Genomic DNA, 27,689 nt, shown 5'->3' on the forward strand with positions numbered 1-27,689 from the left:
CCTTGTGGGAAATGTATGATGGCAGCAGTAGAATTGTTCTGCAGTCAGCTTCAAATGCTGGCTGTCTAAGGTTTCTCAATATTGTTTTTCAAAAAGAACATCACCTTCCCTGTTGGGATGCCCATTTGAATTCCTGAAGCTTCTCCGTAACGCTTGCATGTTGTTTGAACCTGCTGGTAACAAATCTAGCAGCCCGCCTCTGCTTCAATATCTCCTTTAATCTGACCTGTTGCAGATCCCAAACACTCAACCAGTACTCAAGAATAGGTCACACTTGTTATGTATGAGGTGGAACTATCGGCCGCATGGAAAAAGGGTGACCTGGCTGAGTCACAAAATTTGACTCTTAGTCCGATCACGATGTGTGGCCATTAATTGCATGTGTTGAACACGTAGGCTGATGTGAGGATCAATGAACTATACTTTATGGGATGTATCTGTAACATCTTAGGTGATTAGAAAGTTAGTAGACAGGAATTCAATTGAATACTTAGCTTTAATTCAGCATCAGCAGTGAACGTCGATCTTGACTTTGTACAATAATATTTACAAGTGCAGTTATAGACTCAAATACGAATACTTCTTTACAATTCTGATTGCTTCACACATATAGAGCAGTTGTCAATGCTGAAGCTGTATGTGGCGCCTGGCTAGGCCGTAGCTACTGACTTAGCTGAAGCCTGTGCTAACTAGCATCTTTGCAAATGAGATCTGTGAAGCTATAACAGGTGAACCATTCCTATTAAAGTTGGCTGTAGAACTGGCCAGTGCGCTACCTTGTCTCGTAAGACCAGCCGAGTGGCGGTGCTTGGTCTGCTAACACCGACAGTGACAACTCGCGGGTCCGATGTGTACTGACGGACCGCGGCCAATTTGAAACCTATTACCTAGCAAGTGTGGTGCCTTGCGGTGACACCACAGCGCTAGCATCCTATACATGGTCTCTTTTATAAATGAACCATACTTCCCCAAAATTCTCCCAATAGAATGAAGTTGACCATTCATCTTCCCTACCACAGTTCTCACATGCTCATTCCATTTCATACCACTTTGTGACGTTGCAGCTTGATATTTAAGCTGTGTGACTATGTCAGGCAGGACACTACTAATGCTGTATCCAGACATAATGGGTTTGTTTTACCTACTCATCCATATTAACTTAAATTTTTCTACATTTTATTGCTAGGTGCCATTCATCGCGTCAACTACAAATTGTGTCCAAGTCAACCTGTATTCTCCTATGGCCACTCAACAGTGACACCTTCTCATACACTACAGCATCATCAGCAAACAATCGCAGATGGCTGCCTGTCCTGTCCACCAGATCATTTATGTATACAGAAAATAATAGCAATCCTGTCACACTTCCCTGGAGCTTTGCTGATGATACCCAACTCTCTGAGGAACATTCGCCATTGAGGACGTCATATTGAGTACTGTTACTTACAAAGCCTTCAAACCACTCACATATGTGGAAACCTATTCCATATGCCCATACCTTCATTAAGTCTGCAGTGGTAACCGGGTCGGATTGTTTCTGGAAATCTAGAAATATGGAATCTGCCTATGGACATTCATCCATAATTCACAGTACATTATTGAGAAAGGGGAAAACTGAGTTTTTCAGAATCAGTGCTTCCTCTTGTTCAGTGTTGACAGCTGTCACCAGTACTTCGTATTTCTGCTGGTTATTCATATCAAAAGGGGTAGACCTACAGTAAAGTCACACCTATACACTCAAATTTAAACCATTACATATGCTTCATGGGTAAAGTGTTTGTGATTGCATTATGTTCTTTGAAATACTTCATAATCCTGAGCAGAAACATCTAAGTATCACAGAAGTGACAATTCAAAACCAGGATGCATGAAACAATTTAAGAGGTGTTTTTTTTCTTGTACTTTGATACTATTAACTGGTGCAATACAGGAGGGCAAGATGAAAATTTCTCAGCCTGATACATAGATGATGGTAATATTATTAATGAAAGTTTGTTTTTGGTTAATGATTACCTTCAGAAGCAGCAACTCCCAGCAGAACTGATTGAAGTTAATAAGAATATATAGCAGGAACCATAGCTTCCATAACCAGAGGTTCATCCTCCTGGAAACACAAAAGAATTATTTTGGGGGAGGTTGAATAAGATGATTTGGAAGGGAAGGGTGGTAACTTCTCGAGACCCTACATTGTGTTAACTGCAGTTTGGGTGATGGGCAGAGGTTCTAGTTATTCCAGTGAAATTGTGATTTATAGTGGAAAGCGTAGCTTTGTAGAACTTTTTTGACAAGCTTTCTGTATGTGTTTGAGGGTACTGAATCTGAATTTTTCAAGTCCCACCAAAATTTCAGCCTGAAAATGGGTAAAAAATAGAAGAAACCCTAAATATGGGACTTTTTTGGTGGTTTTTAGATTATAACTTGGAAACGACACAATTTTTGGCAAAGTTAACTATTTATGGAAATAAAGAGGATAAAATTTCCCACAAAAAGATCGCAATGACTTTTCTGATCAGACCAACTGTATGACATTGAAGTTGGTGTAATTTTGGGTGTCTCCTCCAAAACCCAACTCATCCCTCAGTACACTATGATGATCTTTCAAACAGCAAACTGAAAGCTTTCATCACTCCTACAATTAAAAGCTATTCAAGCAACTTATGTAACTTACATAATAATTATGCCATATTTGGTAATTAAATAATAATAATAATAATAATAATAATAATATATCTGTGATATCATAATTTTAAGGAAATTTCAAAGAAGTTTCATCTGCTTTGCATGTTGTGCACCCCTACACTCATCTCTACTCGATTGGTCAGCAAAGAGAGAATATGTTTGGGTGTGGTACGCGTAAGTAAGATAATAATGACTACTTTCATTTCATACCAGATAGTTGGTAAATAATTAGAATTGAAACCAGTGTGCAGTGTTTGTTACAATAATGAGGTCATTAGATTACACATGCTTCCTCCTGTACTTTCAACACAGCTTATTCTAAGTCTTACAAATTGACTTGGCTGACGTTCTCGCGAACTGTATTGCAGTTGGTGCACAGCTTCAAGCAGTGAAGGCCTGTTTTTGAGCAGCTACAAGGGCAGCCATGACACTCTGTTTTGTATTTGCATGCAATACAGGTCAGAATGTCAGATGCTGGTGACTGGAGCATAGTGATTGGAACCAGGGGAGCTTGTTCAACCCTTTTCCTTGGAATTTTTATTTTTGTCCAGCCATTGTTGCACTTGGTGGTACACTCGTAGCATCCTCAGTTGGTAGCAGAGAAGCGATGTTGGCAGTTGTTTTGAACGTTGGTTTGACATAGGTTCTCTATCTGAGGTGGTTCATAGACCCTCTGCTCACACCACTGTAGGACTTGACGAATCGTTTACCACATGCCACTACGGCCTCTTTGTCTGCATTTGGATCTGTAAACATTTGTATGTCCTGTTGAAATTCAGTGTTTTTCTTCAATTTAATGTTGCATCTCACTTTGTTTTGATTCTAAAGAGCAGAACTAGTGTCACAGCCACTGACTGCATGGAAAAACAGGATATTCTCTCGAAAGGGGTGGCCAATTCCCTAAGGAGTGTAAAACTGTGTAGGTTTTCCTTCTCCCCCATTTTTCCTGTAGTACATTATTTTGTTAATTGAGGCCTGTTAGAATGCAAGAAGTCCCATGTCTTCCTCAATTACTACGATAGTTGAATGTGTGGGAGCCAAAGATAGCACTGTGTTGATAATCAAGGTATCAGCATCTTCCACGGCTTGCTTCGAAGCTGTACCTTCTTTTGCCAATGTGACCATTAACATTGATATTAAGTGGCCCTTGTTCTTTGAATTGGAGAGGAGTTTCTCCTGAGTGACAGTTATTACCATCGTTTTGTTGAAGATTATTTCTATGGAGTTGTTGCAGAGGGAGCTTCTTGCTCACGTGTTGTCCTTGGTGCTGATGCTCAGCTTGTCAGTGTTATCATCAAACACTACAACAGATGTCAAATTGTACTTCAGTTGAATGAAGGAAACATAGCTTTCACAGATATCTGAAAATGACTGCCCACTGTACCAAACAACTTGATGCAGCGGGTGTCCCCCAACAGAAGGGAAAGGTTATTGCCATCTTACAAACATCTTACCCCTCCAGTACAGCAAGTATCAACTACCACCCACTGCAATAACATTGTGACATTGCTGCAAGATGGAATTTGGCAATGGATGTGCAAAAAATTATACAAATGTGTGGTGGTGAGGGTCCTGAGATTGCCTGTCACCTCAGCTTTGAAATCGCACCGACATCAGTACATGCTACACATCGTATGGTGGGTCTGACAAAAAACATCACTGAGACCTATGCTGTGGGAAATATTACCCTCTTTATTTTCGTAAATAGTCAATGTCGCCAAAAATTGCATTGTTTTTGAGTTCCGAGCTAAATATACAAAGTAAGTCCCATTTTTATCATGGTTTTGACCCATTTCAGGGTTGAAATTTTTGTGAAACTAAAAATTCGGATTTAGCACCTTGAAAAACAGACAGAAAGCTTGTAAAATAAACTTCTACTGAACTTTCACTTGACCTTTCTGAATACCATTTGACTGGACTAAGAAGGGAGTGGGAGAAAGTAAGCCCAGCTTCCACAAATACTGCCACAGGTTGGTGAACTGTGTAGGGGGGTGGGGGGAGTACAAGTCACACCTGCCTCTCTCAGTGCAGACATCTTAAACTGGCTTCATGGTTCAGCAAAAGCAGAAATCATGCATGGAGATAAAAATTGCTTAAAAGTTGTTCATTATCAAAACAGAAATCATCTTACATATTATTATGCTCAATAAAGATCATAACTACAACAATTATATATACTTACCACAACGAAAGGAAGCAATATAAAACAGAATGAAGTACAAAACAGTAACTCAGCAGATGACAGTAGCTACCTCACAAAGTACTGTCAAGTTGGTAACGTTGTCTACAACCAAAAAGAAATTACTGCCGGCTGAGCCTCCTGACTTCTGTAAGTTCAGGACTGGGGAGCCGAGTGGCCAGCTTACAGTTGACAAATGTCTGGTTCTGAAATATAGAAGTACTGTTAACTATTTTTAAGTGTTTCTGTTGGCATTAAAAGTTGCACCTGTTGGAGTTTGGTATCAGTCAGCTCATATATCTCCTTAAGTGTAATAATTTTCTGAATAGGTTTACCTCATCAAAAAAATATTTTTGGTGTGTTAGATCATATTGAAATATTCTATACATGAATCATCAGCTTATGTCAAACATTCTGTGTCAAATCTCACATTTCTCAGGAGAATTAAAAAACAATGTATTTCTTTTTGTACATAACTTATTTGTATCCAGAAAATGAGAAAATATTCTGTTACCAGGGAATTCTGCTGCTCACCTCACCACTGCAAAAAATGAGACAAAATAAATAATTTATTAAGAACATTCTAGGTGCCATACCAGGGAATTGGCTGGTTCTGAGTGACAATAAGGGAGTGTTCATTTAAAGTGCCACTAATACTTGAGCACTACATTTTATTTCTGATAGTCTGAGTAGAGAAATACAGCAGTGATGTTTTAACTAGTAGAACTGTAGTCAACAAAGACCATTTCTCATATCTTTCCATTTTTTTACAAGAGAATAACAAAATTAATTTCAAAGAAAAATGCTTCAGTGTGGATTTCTGTTTCTTGGATAACTCTGTTCTTGGTATCAGATGTTACAAAGATTACTGTAAAACTCCCTGTGCTGTTGAGGAAAAATGGCAACATTTTCAACATTTTTTTTTTTTTTTTTTTTTTTTTTTCAACTGATAAACATGATGGATCTTTCAGATGATGTATAGCATCGCAGACATCAGCCATCGTCTTTCCTCTTTTGATACATTGACGTTTTTCCATTATTCTGTTTTAGAGCAAGAGTTTTAATACACAAAGAGTTTTGCATCGCCCCAGTTTCCAGAACTCCTGAAGATAGACATTGACAGTGGATATTGTATCAGAGACACAGTCCCTATGATTGCTCAGAGATGTCACGAAACCTGCCCAAAGATGTAAACAACCATGCATGAGCAGTGCCTACTATACTGAGGAGGGTCCGACGGCTGATCAGTTCCAGTCATTCCACCAGGAAGGAGGTACATGGCTTGTGTTGCCTGTAGTTCAACCATGCCTAGACAGTCAATACTGCGATTTGATCGCGTCCACATTGTTACTTTCTGCCAGGAAGGGCTCTCAACAAGGAAAGTGTCCACGTGTCTCAGAGTGAACTAAAGCGATGTTGTTTGAACATGGAGGAAATACAGACAGACAGAAACTGTCAATGACATGCCTCACTCGGCTGCCCAAGGGCTACTACTGCAGTGGATGACGGCTACCTATGGATTATGGCTCGGAGGAAACCTGGCAGCGATGCCACCATGTTGAATAATGCTTTTTGTGCAGCCACAGAACGTCGTGTTACGACTCAGACTGTGTGCAATAGGCTGGATTATGCGCAACTTCACTCCCGACGTCCGTGGTGAGGTCCATCTTTGCAACCATGACACTATACAGATTGGTCCAACAACATTCCAAATGGACTACTCAGGATTGGCATCACGTTCCCTTCACCAATGAGTGTTGCATATGCCTTCAACCAGACAATTGTTGGGGACGTGTTTGAAGGCAGCCCAGTCAGGCTGAACACCTTATACACACTGTCCAGCGAGTGCAGCAAGGTGGAAGTTTCCTGCTGTTTCGGGGTGGCATTTTGTGGGCTCGACGTACGCTGCTGGTGGTCATGGAAGGTGCTGTTGACGGCTGTACAGTGCCTGAATGCTATCCTCCGACCGATAGTGCAACCATATTGGCAGCATATTGGTGAGGCATTCATCTTCATGGATGACAATTTGCACCCCCTTCGTGCACATCTTTTGAATGGCTTCCTTCAGGATAATGACATTGCTTGACTAGAGTGCCCAGCATGTTTTCCAGACATGAACCCTATCAAACATACATGGGATGGATTGTAAAAGGGCTGTTTATGGATGGCGTGACCCACCAACCACTCTGAGGGATCTACACCAAATCTCTGTTGAGGAGTGTGACAGTCTGGACCAACAGTGCCTTGATGAACTTGTTGATAGTATGCCACGACAAATACAGGCATACATCAACGCAAGAGGAAGTGCTACTGGGTATTAGAGGTACTGGTGTGTACAGCGATCTGGACAGCTACCTCTGAAGGTACAACATGCAATGTGTGGTTTTCATGAGCAATAAAAAGGACGGAAATGATGTTTATATTGACCTCTGTGCCAGTTTTCTATACAGGTTCCAGAACTCCCTGAAACGAGGTGATGCAAAACTTTACTTGCTGTGTGTAGCTGTTTGAGATGGATGAGTATGAGATACTTAGTTTGTACTGCATTTTGAGATCTTGCATGCCTCCAGTGACAACAATGTTTCAGCAGCATCTTTAAAATTAAAGATGTCTGTTGTATGTATTGGGATTACATACAACGGCTTCATAGCTTTAACTGACTCAACAATCAAGTGTAAATCTTGTCTGCCAAAGACCTTGCTTATGTTTCTCTGTAATTGCTAATCTTCCCTTTATTACAAAGATGTTTTATTGATACAGCAGAAGTTTACATGTACTCTGCTGACCACGCAAACTGTACTTCACCTAAATGGATGATACTGTGATGCATGGCACTTGCAGCTGTAGAGGGAAGCACTGTTTGATACAAAGACCATGCACCCTCTAGTAATTAATGTTTGAAACATTTTCTCCATGATTTGGCAATTGGAATGAGTCTAGGAACATGCAACAGAGTACCATGAACACAATAGCATTGAAATCAAGTATATTGAAGAAATGACACACAGAAAATTTGACATTGTCACTCATAATTTGTTATTTTAGTGTATGAAAGGGATCAAAATATCTATTTGCAACCCATCTGGTTAATTATTGTAGTTCCTAATAACCAAATAGTCTGCCTCTGTAGCTCAGTGATCTGGCTGCTTTGTGGAGGATCCGGGTTTGATTCCCAGTACTGCCAGGGATTTTTTATTTTTTTTATTTTGTGGATGACTGAAATGGGATGTACTCAGCATTCTGATGCTGATTGAAGAGCTACTTGAGTGAAAAGTAGCAGCTGCAATATCAAGAAAGCAGACAGTGGCTAGGAGAGAAAAGAGAAGCGTGCTGTCCTCACACCCCTCCATACTACATCCTGTGATGCCATCAGCAGAGGATGACATGGTGGTCAATCAGTCCTGGTTGGCCTATTAGGGCTGGAATGCTGAGCTTTGCTTTCACTAATGTCCAAATTATTGTTGTGCTGTGTACGTGATCTTCTAATACTTTCAAAGCACAAAATATTAGACTCACTTAGACAATGAATTGCAATCATAGAAGAATTACGGGCAAAGTTGAAGCAGATTCTAAATCTTGCTCTGGAGTGCCTAGTAAGAGGATTAAGGATGGAAAATACTGACTGTAGTTTAACAGCAAAATTTGGAAAATGGTGAGGAAGAAAAGGCTGTTGTACTCTCAGTTCAAAAGAACACACAAATGATGACAGGCAAAGGTTAGTAGAGATTTGTGCATCTGTGAAAACATGTACCATCTGAGAAAATCCTTGGCCTACATAAAATTGCTAATTGGGTCTAAGGTTTCCATCCAGTCACTCATTTACCAGTCTGCTGTGGCAGCTGAAAATAGCAAAATGAAAACAGAAGTCTGCATTTAAGAAATTGTTCATGCAGGAGAATTGTACAAACATACTGTTCTTTGACCATTGCAAAGAGTCCTGTATGGATGATAAAGTGATAAGCATCCCTGGCACAGAGAAGCAACTAAAAGAGTTGAAAACAAGTAAGTCACCAGGTCCATATGCAATCCCAATTACAAAGAGCACTCTGTGGCATTGGCCCCTTGCTTAGCTTGCATTTATCATGGATCTCTTGCCCAGTGCAAAGTTCCAAGTGACTGGAAAAAAGCATAGGTGACTCCTATGTATGAGAAGGGTAAAAGAACGGGCCTGCAAAATTACAGACATTGGTTTGCTACAGAATTCCAAAACATATTTGAAGTTTGAATGTAATGAATTTCCTAGAGACCGAAAAGCTTATGTCCATGAATCAGCATGGTTTTAGATAACATCACTCATGTGAACCTCAGCTTGCCCTTTTCTTACGTGATAAGCTATAAAATAGGGATGAAGGTCAACGGGCAGATTCCATATTCATAGATTTCCGCAGAGCATTAGACACTGTACCCCTCTGCAGACTGTTACTGAAGGTATAAACATATGGAATAGGTCTGATATATGTGGATGGCTTGAAGACTTCTTAAGTCTCAATGGCGAGTGTTCATCAGAGACTAAGGTATTGTCAAGAGTGCCCCAGGGAAGTGTGATAGAACAGCTATTGTTTTCTGTATACATAAATGAGCTGGTGGACAGGATGAGCAGCAGTCTGCAATTGCTTGCTGATGATGCCTTGGTATACATGAAGTTGTCCAAGGTGAGTGACTGTAAGATGATAAAAGATAACATAGAGAAAATTTCTAATTGGTGTGATGAATTGCAGCTGGCTCAAAATGTAGAAAAATGTAAGTTAATGAGCGTGAGTACGAAAAACAACCTGTAATGCTCAGATACAACATTTGTAGTCTCCTGCTTGACACAATCATATCGTTTAAATACATGGGTGGAACACTGCTATGGCTACAAAGTGCTTGGTGCACTATACTGCAAAGCATTATGTAAAGGAAAGAGCGTGTGAGAATTGTGGTGGGGAAGGCGAATGGTCGACTTCAGTGTTGTGGGAGAATTTTACGAAAGTGTGGTTCATCTGTAAAGAATACCACATATAGGACACTAGTGCAACCTGTTCTTGAGCGATGCTCAAGTGTTTGGGATCCACACCAGGGCAGATTAAAGGAGACATCAAAACAGAGACAGGCTGCTGAAGTTATTACCAACAGGTTTGAACAACACACAAGTGTTACAGAAATGCTTCGAGAACTGAAATGAGTATCCCTGGATGAAAGGAAATGTTCTTTTTGAAGAATACTTAAGAGAAAATTTAGAGCACTGGCATTTGAAGCAGACTGCAAAAAAAATCTCCTGCCACCAACGTACATTTTGTGTAAGAACCATGAAGATCAGATACGAGAAAATAAGATTAATATGGAGGCATATAGGCAGTCATTTTTCCCTCACTTGATCTCTGAGTGGAACAGGAAAGGAAAAAATTATTATTATTATTATTATTATTATTAGTAGTAGTAGTAGTAGTAGTAGTAGTAGTAGTAGTAGTAGTAGTACTATAGGATACCATCTGTCACACACCATATGGTGGCTTTCAGAGTCTGCATGTAGCTGTAGATGTATGTAAGTCTTATGTATACAGTACCAGCTAAACTGTTCAGTAGGATTGTTGTTTCCAAAAATTATTCATTCTGCCTGTATAGAGTTGGATATCTTGTTTCATTCGTTCTGCAATATAAAGTTGTAGTGCCACACGAGTGAAAAAACTAAAAGGGGAGGGGGGGATAGTAATGTTCTCACTAAAGGACACAGACACTAAAATGTTCAAATTTTTAATAGGCGAAATTAGCCTCACCAGAATCCTATAAAATTCAGCTGGAGTTTGTATTGAGCGTGTTGCAGCTGAATTTAATGCTGTTTTCTTCTGTCTTCCAGGAAATTGTCAAATTTTAAACAGAGTGAAAGCTTGCTGCTGCGGCTAGTTTGTAGTTTCTTTCATATCACTTGCATCTGTCCCATGTGACTAACCTATCACATCACTATCCAAGGAGAACTTAACATTGTATTGAGCTATGCTATGAATTTCAAAATCTCAAGCACATTTGACCATGAGTATTGTGTGTATCGTCTCACTCGTGTCCATTCTTATTGGAATAAAATTCAATTTACAGTTTGTGACACTGTTTGGAAGTCGAAAGCACGCACGAAATAAGGACCATTACTAACAGTTCAGTGAATCTGTATTGGCTTCATTTGACAAAGATGTCAGTGAAAAAATCTGTAAAATCAATTTTTATTGAGCATGTATTTATGCCATAGTGAAAGTTCCACCCTTGTGGTTCTAGATTATAATTGAAATCATCAAGGCTAGTGAAACATCATAAGTGTAGTTTCCAAAAGTCTTCTATGCTGTCCATTCCTAATGGGTTTCCTTTTCATTCTATCGTTTGTAATGCACACAGATAAAATCACAAAAAAGTGATACATGTAAACCAAACACAAACAATTGGTGTGGTGGTGTTAAAATATATGTTATTAATGGTTTTTAGTTATACAGTGCATGCCAAATAAAGCCAGGTGCAAAAAGACAAGCAATTTTGAAATGAATAGGTGGAAAACACTTGCAACTGCAGTACAAGTATGATTCTGAGTCTGTATGCCTATGAAGAATAAACAGTAAAGTCACCAGGATACATGAAAAGATAATTAAGTAATAGTTGCTGAATATCCTGTAAAATAAAAGGCAAAAAAATACTGGGAGCAGTTTTTTTTTAGAGTAAGTGACTATACAAGGTGTTCCAGGAGGAATGGTCAATGTTTAGGGATATGACAGGAATGATCATTTGAAGCAAAAATTTGTAGTAAGCACTGACTTTAAAATGCATATATTAAGATCTATGAACACTTGTTCAATTAAAGATATATTTCACAGTACTGAAAAGGACATAGCACTCATGGCTTGTAAAGTACGCATTTTGGAGCCCATGTATACTGGACTTTTTTGCTTCATATGGTTCTTCCTGTCACATCCCCGAATACTGACCATCCTCCCGTTCACTACACTACCTGACAGAAAAGGTCAAACACCCAGGAGAGGAGCAAACAAAATTAAACTTTACGGGTTGGGAGGATATGTGATTGTATTGCAGTGATTACAGTATTTAGTCAAATTTACAAAGAACTTCAGTATGAACCTCCTTGCAGGATGATGTTGCACTCCCTCTGCCCTGGATGCATGCAGTGATTCAGTTGAAGCTATTGTATCCTCTCCTCCTACAAGTTGACCCACAACTGTTGTAACTGGCCCTTGGTATCCTAAATACTATTACTGGGACAGAGTTGACATCTGAGCTTGTCCCACACACAATCTATCAGGAAAGTTTTGTGGATCCTGCTGGTAATGGGAGTACGTCAACACCATACAGATAGTTCATAGGGACACACTTCATATGTGAATGAGCATTGTCCTACTGAAAAATGGCACCATGATGCTGTTGCATGAGAGGTATCACAGGATGTTCGTGATGTACTGTTGTGACTTAAGAATTCGATTACTCACTATGAGCCATGACCTGATGTCATACCTGATGGCTCCTCACATCATGCTGTGCCTCTCCAAAACATTGGAAGAATGGGACCTCTCCTCATTTCTCTACCATACTCACCAACAGTGGCCATTGGGATAGTGCACAACCACAACTCAACACACTGTGACACCATTCATCAACAGTCCATGCTTCCCAATCATGGACCACTCCAGGTACAGCCGTATGTGTGATGGTGTTAATGGCAGCCTACACATGGCCCAGTAATTTCGTAGTCCGGTTGCTGCTAGTCTCCAACTTACTATATGGTATGAGATGGACTGTGAAAGGGAGTCCATTACTTGTTCTTCTATAACAGTTGCAAATATTATGGGGCTACAAAGTGCTTGGTGCACTATACTGCAATCCTCCCATATAGTGGTCATACATAGTTAACTGGGACCATGATTGAGAGTATAGCACCCTCATGTTCTCATGCAATCCAACATCTGGCCAATATCACCTCCAAATGCTCAACAATTCCCAATGCGGCATTATTTGACCAGATGGCAAAATGGAGACCCACAATGAGGCCCCATTCAAACTGTTGCCAGGTACTCATAACACTGTCTCATGAACCCAAGACATCTCTGTCATTTACAGTGATCAGACAGCATCCATGCCCTCATATACCATACCAGGCCTGGTGACAACACTGAACATGGACAACATTACAGCACTTTGGTGGCTGTTCTACATGCACACACACACACTCTCTCTCTCTCTCTCTCTCTCTCTCTCTCTCTCTCTCTCTCTCTCTCTCTCTCTGTGTGTGTGTGTGTGTGTGTGTGTGTGTGTGTGTGTGTGTGTGTGTGTGTGTGTGTGTGCGCGCGCGCACCTCTTTTAATGCAGCACTCTTATAAACACAATTTATCGTTAAAAGAATTTATATAAGATATCATATAAGCTATATCTTTGTCATTTCCTTGAAATTTAAAATTTAGCTGATGGAGTTTTTTTGCTAGGTTAGTTAAGACAGCAAAATTCATAAGCCAGTGAGGATCTTCAATATAAGCTAACAGACTATGCTCTTCTTGTCTGTGCAAAAACAGTTTGGTAGCTGATAAGAGATTGTGAAGATGCTGAAGAGCTTTTCCCTTATTGAGCCAACACTCTTCAGTATGGAGAAGTAAATCTCCATATTACAGTTCCAGTTCACCTGTCCAATCTTTGAAAAATCTTATTTCAAGAGAGTGAGACCTAGTTTTGTTGAATATCTTGACAACAGTGTTGATAGTTTCATTCAAATTTTAAAACTTTCCACACAGAGATTGCTAGTGTAAAATTCAATGATAAATTAAAAACTGTGGAAAACTTGCACCTTTCTGGCACTGAGGAAGGAAAATGTTTTTTTAGAACCTCATAAGCTGGAATTCCATCTGTGGTAATGCTTACAAGCTTGTGGATAGGTATTTTATCAGGCAGGCTGAGTTGCATCGTAGCAAAATATAACATATGCTCATCTTATATGATCTTCTTCCTTGACAGTAAAGTTATTAAAAATTGCCTTTACAAAAACTGGCAACTCAACAGTGCCTGTTGCTTCATTGGACTCAGCTAACTGCTTTGATAAATAACAACACTAATCCAAGTCTGTTTTCAATTGAGAAATAGCAATATTAGACGTTGTTTCATCTCTTCTTGTGACAGTTCTTGATGAAAGTTGGAGGGATATGATGGCAGCCGCTATTTCAGACTTGGTTTTAAAATGCTGAAAAAACTCGACAGCAGCTTCTCGAAATGCTTTTTTTACAAATTCGCCATTCACTATTGTTTTCGCCAACACATTTGAAACACTATAAGCAGCAAGAGTGACAGCAAAACTTTCATCTAGTGGCTTTTTGAACAGATTTTGCTAAAACTTAAAAATCAGTTAAGTTTCTTGATTTTCTTTTCTCAGGAAAAGGAAAGTCAGCATTCACACGCAGGTGCACAGTTTTGAAATGTGTGTCTATGTATGTCTTTTTCACAAGTGCAATATTAGCTTGACACAATAAACAAATGCATGTGCCATTTCTCCCTGTATAAGGCAAATATAAAACACAAAATCCACTTTTGACAGCTTTAATACACTGTAGTATAGTAATATTGTATCGTTGCAAAGCAACGATCAGGCAAGGGCACTGTATACCATTTCCACTCAATGTACCTTGCTAGAGTGAAGGACTTTAATCATGACACATATGTAGTTTTAAACTGCAGCTTAAGTGATAACACTGCACAATTGAGTGTGTCTGTTATTTGAGACTGATTTAATTGTGGACCAGTACAAACAGAATACAAAGAAGTTACTATCAGTTGACCACAGTATAGCAGATTACAGGAGTCATCTTAGTGCAATGTTTTTCATATATAAGAGAGAATAATAGCCCATAAAAAATAAAGCAACTGACAGAAAAGTTAAATATGTTGCTACCACAGTAGTGCAACAATTGTTGCAGTGAAATATGTGAAGTCCAAATGCCCAGCTCGTCAGGATGATACAAAGTGCAGTTGTGACAAAACAGCAGAATATCTAACTACAATGTACATCCAAGAGTTGTGCTAACAAGCTAAGTACCATTATTTCCATTTGAATAAAGCACCTGAAATTCCAAATGACTAATAAGCATAGATTTCAGGGACTGGTTATGGAGTGCTGTTGTTGCATTGACTGTTGGACATACTGTCATTGTCACAGCATTAACAAGTGTGATGAGATGTCAAGTTGTAACACTGTTTTTTGTGTCTGATAGTTTCACTACACCATTAGTGTCAGAGCAGACCACAGGACAATATTAATACACTCCTACTTCATCCAATATATGTTTTGGAATTGTCAGTGATCTGTTGACAAGGTTTTAGAGATGACATTTTTGCTTGTTTCTTTTAAGTCACACTTTGCTAATTTCTGATAATGTCCTTGAATAAGAGTATACACAGAAAAAATAATGAAAATCAGCCATAAAACTGAGCACACTTAAGGTATTGATATAACATAATTAAAGTGTTTGCACATGAAGATACAATTGAGATAAATGACTATTTTAGTCAGTTTTCAAAATATTTGATGTGACTTTGACACCATACTGGCCTGAAGAGGACACACACTACAGCTGGTAGCAAAATTGTTGCTCATGTCAGCACGAATGACGCCTGCTGTTCAGGCTCGGAGGGTACCTGTTGTTTTTAGATGGCTGCCTGAATTAGTGTTAACCATGTGGGGAGTAACCATACAGAACCAATTGGGGTATCTGGTTAGGAGCTAAGAGGTGGTCTTTAACCTTCAGCTCAGAAGATTTTGCAGGAATCTGAGATGCATATTTCTTAACCTCCACTGTTGAGTGGGGAATTTTAGGGCTCCCCTCAATAGGTTAGCCATGCAATATGAAAAGGAAGTGACTACTAGGATAGCAGAGGACGTATGAGGTGAGTATGGGGAATTATTAGTTCAGGAGAACCCTCTGTAGGATTGTTAACAAATTTTATACCATATTTGGAGAAAGTAGAAGATCAGTTCATTAACAAATGTCGATATGATATCAGTTAACTCGAAGAGTGTATATGACTGAATATTAGTCTTTATGTAGTAATAGGTTGTAATTTCCACATAATATGTGAACAAAAGGATACTTGGAACCAGAGATAAGTAGCAGAGAGATTTTAAATTCTGAGTGGAATGCATGCATAATTATAGGCTGGATTACAGTGGTGATGGTATACTCGAGCCAGACAAGGGTTACATACGCTGCTTTAGAAAGAAACAAAGACAAAGCAGACATATGAAGGACTGTGGCTTGTGCACCCCGTCTAGTGAGGCTATTGTAGATTCTGAATGCAAAATAATCAGGTTGAAGGTAAGCTTCAAAGGTGGATGGAACTTAGTAATCAGATAGTCTTATAGACCACTTGACCCAGGTGCTGTAAGTAAAACAGGCCCCAGGCTCTAAAAATATTTTTTAGAAAATTAGAGAACTGACTTTTGAATACAACATTGTAGATCTCTCCCCTTGTAACTAACAGATCAAAACTTTTTAATTCATTTAATGTAGAGGAAAGTATCACTGACCATAAAACTTTTAAAGAATCAATTTAATTATTTGTTCTTTTCCATGACATCATAGAATGAGAACAATAAAATTATTGTGTAACATTATAACTCACAGTATTAAAACAAACTTCATTAACATAACTGAGCAAACTCATTAAAAATATTAATTAATAATTTAATATGTCAGGTGATAATGAAAATGCTGTTCACAGAGATTTTCATGTGTTCAGATTCCAGAATTGGTCCAGAAAGCAGCTGCCTCATTAGCTTGTTATTTGCTGTAACCAAGTTGTCTTAAGGTGCACAGTTCATCCAACTTTCTGCAGATTAGCAATTGGGGTGGATCTTGCAGTTTGTCACATTCAAAGAGTTCATCACTACACATTTAGCCTCATTACTCCAAATTTGGTTTAGTTCAGAATATGCCCACTATTATACGATTCAGGACATTCCATGTCGTATAAGGGAGTTCGAAACACCATCCCCCCCTAGAAAATTCCTCGTGCTCTGTGGTTGTTCAATTATTTATCAGTCTTCTGACTGGTTTGATGTGGCCCGCCACAAATTCCTTTCCTGTATCAACCTTTTCATCTCAGAGTAGCAGCTGCAACCTATGTTGTCAACTATTTGCTGGATATACAGGGTGTTACAAAAAGTTACGGCCAAACTTTCAGGAAACATGCCTCACACACAAGAAAAGAAAATATGTTATGTGGACATGTGTCCGGAAACGCTTACTTTCCATGTTAGAGCTCATTTTATTACTTCTCTTCAAATCACATTAATCGTGGAATGGAAACACACAGCAACAGAACGTACCAGCATGACTTCAAACACTTTGTTACAGGAAATGTTCAAAATGTCCTCCGTTAGTGAGGATACATGCATCCACCCTCCGTCGCATGGAATCCCTGATGCGCTGATGCAGCCCTGGAGAATGGCGTATTGTATCACAGCCGTCCACAATATGAGCACGAAGAGTCTCTACATTTGGTACCGGGGTTGCGTAGACAAGAGCCTTCAAATGCCCCCATAAATGAAAGTCAAGAGGGTTGAGGTCAGGAGAGAGTGGAGGCCATGGAATTGGTCCGCCTCTACCAATCCATCAGTCACCGAATCTGTTGTTGAGAAGCGTGCGAACACTTCGACTGAAATGTGCAGGAGCTCCATCATGCATGAACCACATGTTGTGTCGTACTTGTAAAGGCACATGTTCTAGCAGCACAGGTAGAGTATCCCGTATGAAATCATGATAATGTGCTCCATTTAGCATAGGTGGAAGAACATGGGGCCCAATCAAGACATCACCAACAATGCCTGCCCAAATGTTTGCAGAAAATCTGTGTTGATGACGTGATTGCACAATTGCGTGCAGATTCTCGTCAGCCCACACGTGTTGATTGTGAAAATTTACAATTTGGTCGCATTGGAATGAAGCCTCATCCGTAAAGAGAACATTTGCACTGAAATGAGGATTGACACATTGTTGGATGAACCATTCGCAGAAGTGTACCCGTGGAGGCCAATCAACTGCTGATAGTGCCTGCACATGCTGTACATGGTACGGAAACACTGGTTCTCCCGTAGCACTCTCCATACAGTGAAGTGGTCAACGTTACCTTGTACAGCAGCAATTTCTCTGACGCTGACATTAGGGTTATCGTCAACTGCACGAAGAATTGCCTCATCCATTGCAGGTGTCCTCATCGTTCTAGGTCTTCCCCAGTCACGAGTCATAGGCTGGAATGTTCCGTGCTCCCTAAGACTCCGATCAATTGCTTTGAACGACTTCCTGTCGGGACACCTTCATTCTGGGAATCTGTCTCGATACAAATGTACCACGCCACGGCTATTTCCCCGTGCTAATCCATACATCAAATGGGCATCTGCCAACTCCGCATTTGTAAACATTGCACTGACTGCAAAACCACATTCGTGATGAACACTAACCTGTTGATGCTACGTACTGATGTGCTTGATGCTAGTACTGTAGAGCATTCAGTCGCATGTCAACACAAGCACCGAAGTCAACATTACCTTCCTTCAATTGGGCCAACTGGCGGTGAATCGAGGAAGTACAGTACATAGTGACGAAACTAAAATGAGCACTAACATGGAAATTAAGCGTTTCCGGACCCATGTCCACATAACATCTTTTCTTTATTTGTGTGTGAGGAATGTTTCCTGAAAGTCTGGCCGTACCTTTTTGTAACACCCTGTATTCCAGTCTCTGTCTTCCTCTACAGTTTTTACCCTCTACAGTTCCCTCTAGTACCATGCAAGTTATTCCCTGATGTCTTAACAGATTTCCTGTCATCCTGCCCCTTCTTCTTGTCAGTCTTTTCCACATATTCCTTCCCCTCACCAATTCTGCAGAGAACCACCTCATTCCTTACCTTATTGGTCTACCTAATTTTCAACATTCTTCTGTAGCACCGCATCTCAAAGGCTTTGATTTTCTCCTGTACCAATTTTCCCACAGTCTATGTCTCACTACCATACAGTGCTGTGCTCCAAAGGTACATTGTTCCCTCAAATTAAGACCTATGTTTGATACTAGCAGACCTCTTATGGCCAGGAATGCCATATTTGCCAATGCTGGTCTGCTTTTTTTGTGTCCTCCATGCTCGGTCTGTTGTGGGTAATTTTTCTACCTAGGTAGCAGATTTTCTTAACTTCAGCTACTTTGTGATCCCCAGTTCTGATGTTAAGTCTCTCACTGTTCTCATTTCTGCTCCTTCTCATTATTTTCATCTTTTTTTGATTTACTCTCAATCCGTATTTTGTATTCATTAGACTGTTCATTCTGTTAAACACGTCCTGTACTACTTCTTCACTTTCACTAAGGATAGCAGTGTCATCGGTGAATCTTATCATTGATTTCCTTTCACCCTGAATTTTAATCCCACTCTTGAAAGTTTGTTTATTTTCCTCATTGCTTCTTCTACATGTAGGTTGAACAGTAGAGGTGAAAGACTACATCCCTGCCTTACACCCATTTTAATCTGAGAACTTAATTCTTGGTCTCCCACTCTTATTGTTCTCTCTTAGTTCTTGTACGCATTGTATAGTACATGTCTTTCCCTACAGCTTACCACAATTTCTCTCAGAATTACAAACATCTTGCACCATTTTAAATTGTCAAATGCCTTTTGCAGGTCAACAAGTCCAATGACCATGTTTCAAATTGTATTCAGTCTTGCTTCCTTTATCAGCTAAGTGTCAGACCTGCCTCTCTGGTGCATTTACCTTTCTGAAAGCCAAACTGATTGTCATTTAATGGATTCTCAGTTTTCCTTTTCATTCTTCTGTTTAGAATTGTTTAGTAGCTGATAACAAAATTACTTTTGTTAATTATAAAAAGCTTTTTCTTGATTTCAGTCTCACTGGCTTTGTTATTATGGCCAAATGTAGGGTGTGTGGCATCTGTGTTTTGCTTTTGTTTTTCAGCATCTGCAGCTGTTCTTGTCCTTACTTTCGGGGAAGCTGTATCTATAACCTGATAGATCTAATTTACAGGGATAGGGCAAAGACATCCTGTAATGATATGTCCTGTCTCATTCAGGACAACATCTACTTATTCTGCATAAGCAGAGCTTTGCCTGATGGAGACTGCATATTTTATAGCAGAAAAGCACAAAGACAAAGCGGACATTTATGAGGGACTGTCTATTGTGCTCATCGTCTGCAAGTGACTAATTTGACTCCCAGATATTTCAAATTAGTGCAGTGTGAGAGGCAATATCCATTCTATGTTAAATTAAGTTCTCTCTTTGACTTTATGATGTGCAAATGGAAAGCCAAAACTTGTGTTCAATTTTTTATGTTTCTAGTGTTGGCCTTTAGATGATTATAATTGAAATAAATAGCTAAGTTCCTGTGTGCTGCCATTAGTTTCTTTTCTGCCCCCTTCAAAAGTTGTGTCCTGAATGGTGATGGCTGTATCATCTGCATAGATAAGGGAATGAGTGTCCAGTTCAATTGGCTGGTCATTGGCATATATGTTAAACAGCAATGGGTTGAGAACATTTCCTTACAGAAGGCCATTTTTCTGCATCCACTATCAACTCCTTTTTGTTGGCAGGGATAACAAAGAATTGCCTATTTTATAATAAGCACTGGATTAATTGTGCCATTCTGTAAGCCTTCATTGTGTTTTTTACTTTTGTTGTCAATTATGACTGACTGTATACTTTTGTTATCAGTTTCTTATGATTGATTATATTATATGCTGCTTTGAGATCTGTGTTAAGCCTCGCCTGTGATCCACTTTCATTCATAGAAATCTTCTGTATGGTGCATGAGGTTCAGGATTTGACCTTAGCAGGACTTGCTGGAATGGAAGCGTGCTTGTTCTGTAATAATCACTTGATCCGCATATATCAACGTGCATTAAGAAACAGTCTAATACTTTATAAAGTTGACATAAAAAAGAGGTGGGCCTGAAGCTTTTTTGATCTGTTGTGTCCTATCCAGGCCTTGGCATTGCAGTAATTTCACTCTCCTCCAAATCATAGGGATTTGCATTTTAAGAATGCATTTGTTCATCATAGGTAGTAACCTTTCTCAATTTAAGAATCCAGACATTTTCATTTGCTCAGGATGCAGGTCATCAAGTCCTGCAGCTTTACTTTCAACACTGACTCAATAATATCATCCAGTTCCTTAATTGTAAAAGGGATCCTGAAATGGTTTTCCTCATTGGTGTATCAAAGGATCAATTACAACACATGTTAAAATGACTAAGAAAGGAAAGAAAATATTTCTGCTTAGCGTATGTGATAGAAAGCAGATTGCATATTGTTAGTGTGGTCAGCACCAATCATTTATATCTGTGGATGGCAGTGTGGTGTATAAATCAATAAAATTCTCTTAATATTGTACAATATGCTGTTGACGAGATTGTTCACAAAAAGGAGTTAGTGGATGGGAAAGACCTGCTGTAATTCAGTAGCCATCTTGGAAAATAAAAGAGCTTCATCACATGTGTAAGGGATGTCTTGTTAACTAAACAAAAGCTGGGTGGAACTGAAATGAGTGTTAACTTGCACCCTTAATGATAACACTGTTCAACCTTCTTTAAGGTTTCTCTTTGAATCTGCACACAAATGTGAAATGGCAGATATGGTGGTAAATAATCATGGAATAGAAAATAAATTAACATAACTCAATTGAAAGAAGGCAATTGTACCAAGTGGGGCTCACATTCAGTTCAGTATAGTTTATGTGAAGGAACTTACTCCATTTGTGAACCACGAAGCTTTCCAGTTGATTGGAAAAAGGCACAGGTCATTCACATTATCAAGAAGGGGCATTGGCAGATGCATATAATTTTCAGTCTATATTGTTGGCATCAAACTATTGTAGAATTATGGAACATTTTATGCTCTCATATTATGACCTCTTTGGATAACAAAAACTTCCTTTGTAGGAATCAATGTGAATTCTACAGACTGTGATATTTTGGTATACAACTCACGCTGAGGTGACAGGGCTCAGACTGTTGCTGTATTTCTGACTTCTGGAATATTGTCAAATCACGAGGCTTACCAACAGCAATATCCTGCATGCACCACATGAATGTAGGAAGTACAAAGGGGGAAATGTAGTGATATCTAAAATACTCCCCATAACTCATCCGAAGGTGGCTTGCAGAATTGAAATAGGAATGCAGAGTCCATTATGTCGGGGTCTCTACACTTAAATCAATTATGATTATGTCCTACTACTCATACAGATGATACTGAATGTACTGAACAAATAGTTTAATCAATAAACACAATAATGGCAGGGCTGATGTCCAACCTGGTGGTTATTTTTGACAATTTAGACAAGTAATGATTTAATTATCAGTTTGTACAGACATGGAAAGTACGATAAACACACACAATTAAAGTTGTGTGAACTAAAATGGTTTGCAATTTTATCAGGTATTTGTGTAAAATATTTGTGATTATGGAGAGATAATTGTCATCTAATGATGGAATGCTGGACATTATGGGTTGATAGTGTGTAAAGTAAGGAGTCAATGCTGGCAGATGCATTTTGAGTGGATGCTGCATGTAGGGGGGGGGGGGGGGACACCTGGCTATATATATATGTATATATATATATATATATATATATATATATATATATATATATGTATATATATATGTATATATATATATATATATATATATATATATATATATATATATATATATATATATATATATAAAATTTTCTTTGCTGAATATCTTGTACACTAACACTACCTGTTTGCCCCCAAAATTATCTGCACTTTAGTGTTGATTGTATTTACTTTTTCCTTGGCATGTTTTAATGTTTACGCTGTAAAAACAGGAAATAGGATTTTCTTCATTCTATTAATTCTGAGGGAGCTTGTGTTGTGATGAAAAATGTTTACATGCTTTTCAGTCTTAGTTTATATATCTTCTTGCCCATATTGAAAATGCTAAAATTGCCTTAGTCACAATGACTTCATGGTGTCACTTTGTTGTAGCAACTGAACTGGCCTGTGAACTTTATATAGTTATGGGTCTCTGTATGTGATTGTTATGCTCATTCAACTTTTTTGTTTATGACTGCCAAGCTATAATTTGGATTGAGAAAGCAAATTATAAATCTTAATACTTAGGCTAATGTTTCAGAAATATTGGAAACTTGTTTCCTGAGTTTTGAATTACTGTTAGAGAGGATTTGAAATTCATCTGTTTGTTACTGGTACACTGGTCTGTTTTATATCCAGTTTCAGCCATTGGACAATGTTCCAATGTTTATTTCTTAATGATTTCACACTTCTATCATGACTGAAGAGATTATGAATGTGGGCAACTCGGAACACTAGACTAATGAAAGCTATTGTTTTATACTGAAAGAAATTGACATAGGAAAGAATATTACAAAATGCTGAAAAACGTGTATTATAAAATAGGATTTTGGTAATAAAAGATTATGTGATACCAAGCTGATTAATTTCTGACCAAAATCGGACAGGAAAATACAGGATGGAATACTACAGTATGAAACAGAATAAACTGCTGCTCACCACATAGAGCAGGCATTGAGTGGCAGAGAGGCCCCTTGAAGGAAGACTGTTTGATGCTATCAATCTAGTGTGTTTAGCCTATATCTGATGAAGGTAGCTGATGATGTCAAGCAGTCTTCTTTCAATGTGCTTGTCTAACACTCAACACCAACTCTATGTGTTGAGCAGCAATCTATTCTGATTTGTAATGTTAAATAATTACTGAGTAGTATTTTATATTTTCTCTCTCTCTCTTCCCCATCTCCTTACTTGTTTTAAATGCTAAGCAGGCAAATAAAATTATGTGACAATCGTATTAACGATTGAATACTTAGTTGTTGAACAGAAAAATAAATACTTTCACTTTCTTCATTCAGGTGTGGAACATGAGGTAAAGTGCTTGCGTAAGTGGGTTCGAGAAATGGAAGGTCATTTGGAACCGCTTGACTTCAGAGTTGTACAAAGGTGGTCCCACCTAGAAATTGAAGAGAAGGCACGCCAGCTGTCGGTAAGTGCTGTGTTTTGCATGTATGTCTCTGAAATAATTTTTTATTTCGCATAAGCCTGATACAATGTTCAGATAAATGTGGATTCAGAACTGTGTGGATGCTGAACTGTTTTTAAAGTAAAATAATTGAAACAATATTACTTCAGTGCCTCCTTTTAATGTGAGGATAATGTCAAACAAACTGACATATTGCCTAGTAGTTAAACTACCAGAGATTCCTGTATTCTCCATAAACGTAAAGGTAATTTGCAGTGGAATAGTGTGCATTAAAGGGGCACAAATATGTCATTGTTGCTTTGCATGCATAGGTATTACTTTAAAATACCCTACATGTGAGCCCTGGGTGGTGTTAAGCAAGCAACATCATTGACTGCTAGACAATCTTTTTGATCTCCTAGCACAAAACATCACTATGGCTCATAATGTCAACAACAGTTCTTTTAAGGACCAAGGACCTATATGTTTTGGAACCAGTACTAGAATTTTACAGATTAACATAGAGCGTATAAGCAGATCTAAATGCCTATATTTATCAAAAGTGCCTGCAAAATAATGTTGACGTGATCGCTATCCAAGAAACACCTGTAAATGATAAAGACCGACTTTAGACAAGAAGTAAAATACCAGGATACGATCTCCTTGGCGCAATATACCATCCACCCTAGGAGATTGCCACATGCGTATGCACCACAATAGAGAATGATTTCTTAATCTCAAAAGGAACTTCTAACGATATCCACAGAGTTGTTATAAAAAATGGAGATTTACATATTACAAACTTCTACAAATCTCCAGCAGTCCAGTGGCCACTTCAGGTCCTTCAGACACAACCCCACCCAGCTATTTACATGGGTGATTTCAACAGCCATCATGAGCAATGGAAGTACAACTCCAATAATCTCATGGAAGAGCTATAATTTCATGGGCTGAAACACAATCTCACCCTTATTTTTGATGCCAAGGACTGATCTACATTTAGGCCAGTTGCGTGGAGGAAAGAGCACAATTGTGACCTATATGTTTTGTATCTTCAGACGATAACCTCCAACCCCTAGCATCCAAATGCAGAGTTCTGTCTAACTTCCCACACAGTCAGCACCGGCCAGTAATAATGGAAGCTGTCCTGCATATCCCACTAGTAAATTCTATTCCTCTCCCACACTGGAACTTTCAGAAAACAAACTGGTCAGACTTCTTTAAAAACCTTGGTAAGATCTTGGGATGGATTCCTCCCCCTGAACAGTAACTACAGATAATTTGTGGGTGCAGTATTAAGCATAGCAAGAAAGTTTATTCCCAGAGAATACCAGGAGTAGTACATTTGTGGATGGTCTGAGGTCAGTGAGAAATTTTCTTGAGGACTTTAGCAAACAAACTGTTGCATGGTCTTGATGCCATGTGCTACCAGAAATGGCTGCACACTGATGAAAAACTTGATGTCAATCAATTGAGCAGTAAAACCTGGCCTCTGTTATGTAATTTGGTAGGTGGAAATCAAACAAAATGCAACAATCACCTCATAAGACTGAATACAGTTGATGCATGCGTCATCTCAACATCTAAATCATCAGTTTCCTGACCTTGTGTCATACAAGTGAAATGAGAACCATGATGGCAGAATCTTGACATCATACCCATATTCAATGGCTTTTCAAGGCATTAAATCACATAAATCTCCAGGTTTTTTTTGTACACACCTGGAATTTTTTCTGCGTGATGGCAAACATGCTAAAACATGAGGAATCCAGTTTTTCTCCAACATTTGCAAACAGGATCCATTCCATGACTTTCGAAACAGACGAAGATCATTGATTTCTTAAAACTAGGTAAATGCAACAGCATCCTATTGCCCTTCAGAGTATAATGTACAAATTACTTCAGAGGCTACTGTATAAGAGAATACTTATCGAGATACTTCAAAAGATCCCTGTTAAACATGCTGGATTCTGATTAAACTGTAGTTGTATGGATAAAGTACATTGACTGACAACCTACATAGAAGCTGGATTCGAGGAACAACTAAAGACTTCTGCTGTATTTATTGATCTGTCTGCAGCTTGTGATGCTGTGTGGAGGCATGGTGTTGTCCATCAGTTGTTCTATGTAGAATGAGATTTTCACTCTGCAGCGGAGTGTGCGCTGATATGAAACTTCCTGGCAGATTAAAACTGTGTGCCCGACCGAGACTCGAACTCGGGACCTTTGCCTTTCGCGGGCAAGTGCTCTACCAACTGAGCTACCGAAGCACGACTCACGCCCAGTACTCACAGCTTCGTAGAGCACTTCCCCGCGAAAGGCAAAGGTCCCGAGTTCGAGTCTCGGTCGGGCACACAGTTTTAATCTGCCAGGAAGTTTCATATCAGCCCACACTCCGCTGCAGAGTGAAAATCTCATTCTGGAAACATCCCCCAGGCTGTGGCTAAGCCATGTCTCCGCAATATCCTTTCTTTCAGGAGTGCTAGTTCTGCTAGGTTCGCAGGAGAGCTTCTGTAAAGTTTGGAAGGTAGGAGACGAGGTACTGGCAGAAGTAAAGCTGTGAGTACCGGGCGTGAGTCGTGCTTCGGTAGCTCGTTGGTAGAGCACTTGCCCGCGAAAGGCAAAGGTCCCGAGTTCGAGTCTCGGTCGGGCACACAGTTTTAATCTGCCAGGAAGTTTCAGTTGTTCTATGTAATACCCTGCAGAAGAATAGCACAACTTCTCAACAATGTGTTGATTGACAGAGTGTTTAAAGTAATTACAGGCAATACCGTAGTTAGCAGAAGACCCTAAAAAATGGCATACCTATAGGCTCAAATATAGTGCTGCTACTATTTAGCTTTTACACTGAAGCACCAAAGAAACTTGCGTAGGCACGCATATTCAAATACATTGATATATAAACAGGCAGAATGTGGTGCTGTGGTCAGCAACACCTTAATAAGACAACAAGTGTCTGGCGTAGTTGTTAGATCAGTTACTGCTGCTACAATGGCAGGTTATCAAGATCTAAGTGAGTTTGAATGGGGTGTTATAGTCGGCGCACGAGTGGTGGGACACAGCATCTCAGGGTTAACAATGAAGTGGGGATTATCCTGTATGACCATTCCACAAGTGTACCATGAAAATCAGGAATCCGATAAAACATCAAATCTCTGACATAGCTGCAGCTGAAAAAAGATCCTGCAAGAACGGGACCAATGACAACTGAAGAGAGTTGTTCATTGTGACAGAAGTGCAACCCTATCACAAATTGCTGCATATCTCAATGGTGGGCCATCAACAAGTGTCATTGCGTGAATCATCCAATGAAACACCATGAATATGGGCTTTTGGAGCCTAAGGGACATTCGTGTACCTTGATGACTGCATGACACACAGCTTTATGCCTCACCTGTGACCATCATCACTGACAAGCTGTTACTGACTGGAAATATGTTGCCTGTTTGGATGAGTCTAGTTTCGAATTGTATTGAGTGGATGGACATGTACGGGTATGGAGACAACTTCATGAATCCATGGACCCTGCGTGCCACCAGGGGACTGTTCAAGATGATGGATGTTCTGTAATGGTATGGAGTGTGCGCAGTTGGAGTGATATGGGACCCCCGATATGTCTAGATATGACTGTGACAGGTGGCACATACGTAAGCATCCTGTCTAATCATCTGCATCCATTCATGTCCATTGTGCATTCCAATGGACTTAGGCAATTCCAGAAAGACAGTGCAATATCCCACATGTCCAGAATTGCTACAGAGTGGCCCCAGGAGCACTCTTCTGAGTTTAAACACTTCCACTG

The 27,689-nt window shown here is 39.3% G+C and overlaps 1 protein-coding gene across 1 annotated transcript in view; it reads left to right on the forward strand.

The window, feature by feature from the left end:
* The window catches only part of LOC126470344 (uncharacterized), a 913,419-nt gene that overhangs the window by 471,073 nt on the left and 414,657 nt on the right, over positions 1–27,689 (forward strand). Inside the window, exon 8 of the mRNA XM_050098134.1 lies at positions 23,781–23,911. Within this exon, the coding sequence (XP_049954091.1) occupies positions 23,781–23,911 (131 nt within the window). The remainder of the gene's footprint in view (positions 1–23,780; positions 23,912–27,689) is intronic.

Source organism: Schistocerca serialis, chromosome 3, assembly GCF_023864345.2.
Source record: "Schistocerca serialis cubense isolate TAMUIC-IGC-003099 chromosome 3, iqSchSeri2.2, whole genome shotgun sequence".
Lineage (NCBI taxonomy): Eukaryota > Metazoa > Arthropoda > Insecta > Orthoptera > Acrididae > Schistocerca > Schistocerca serialis.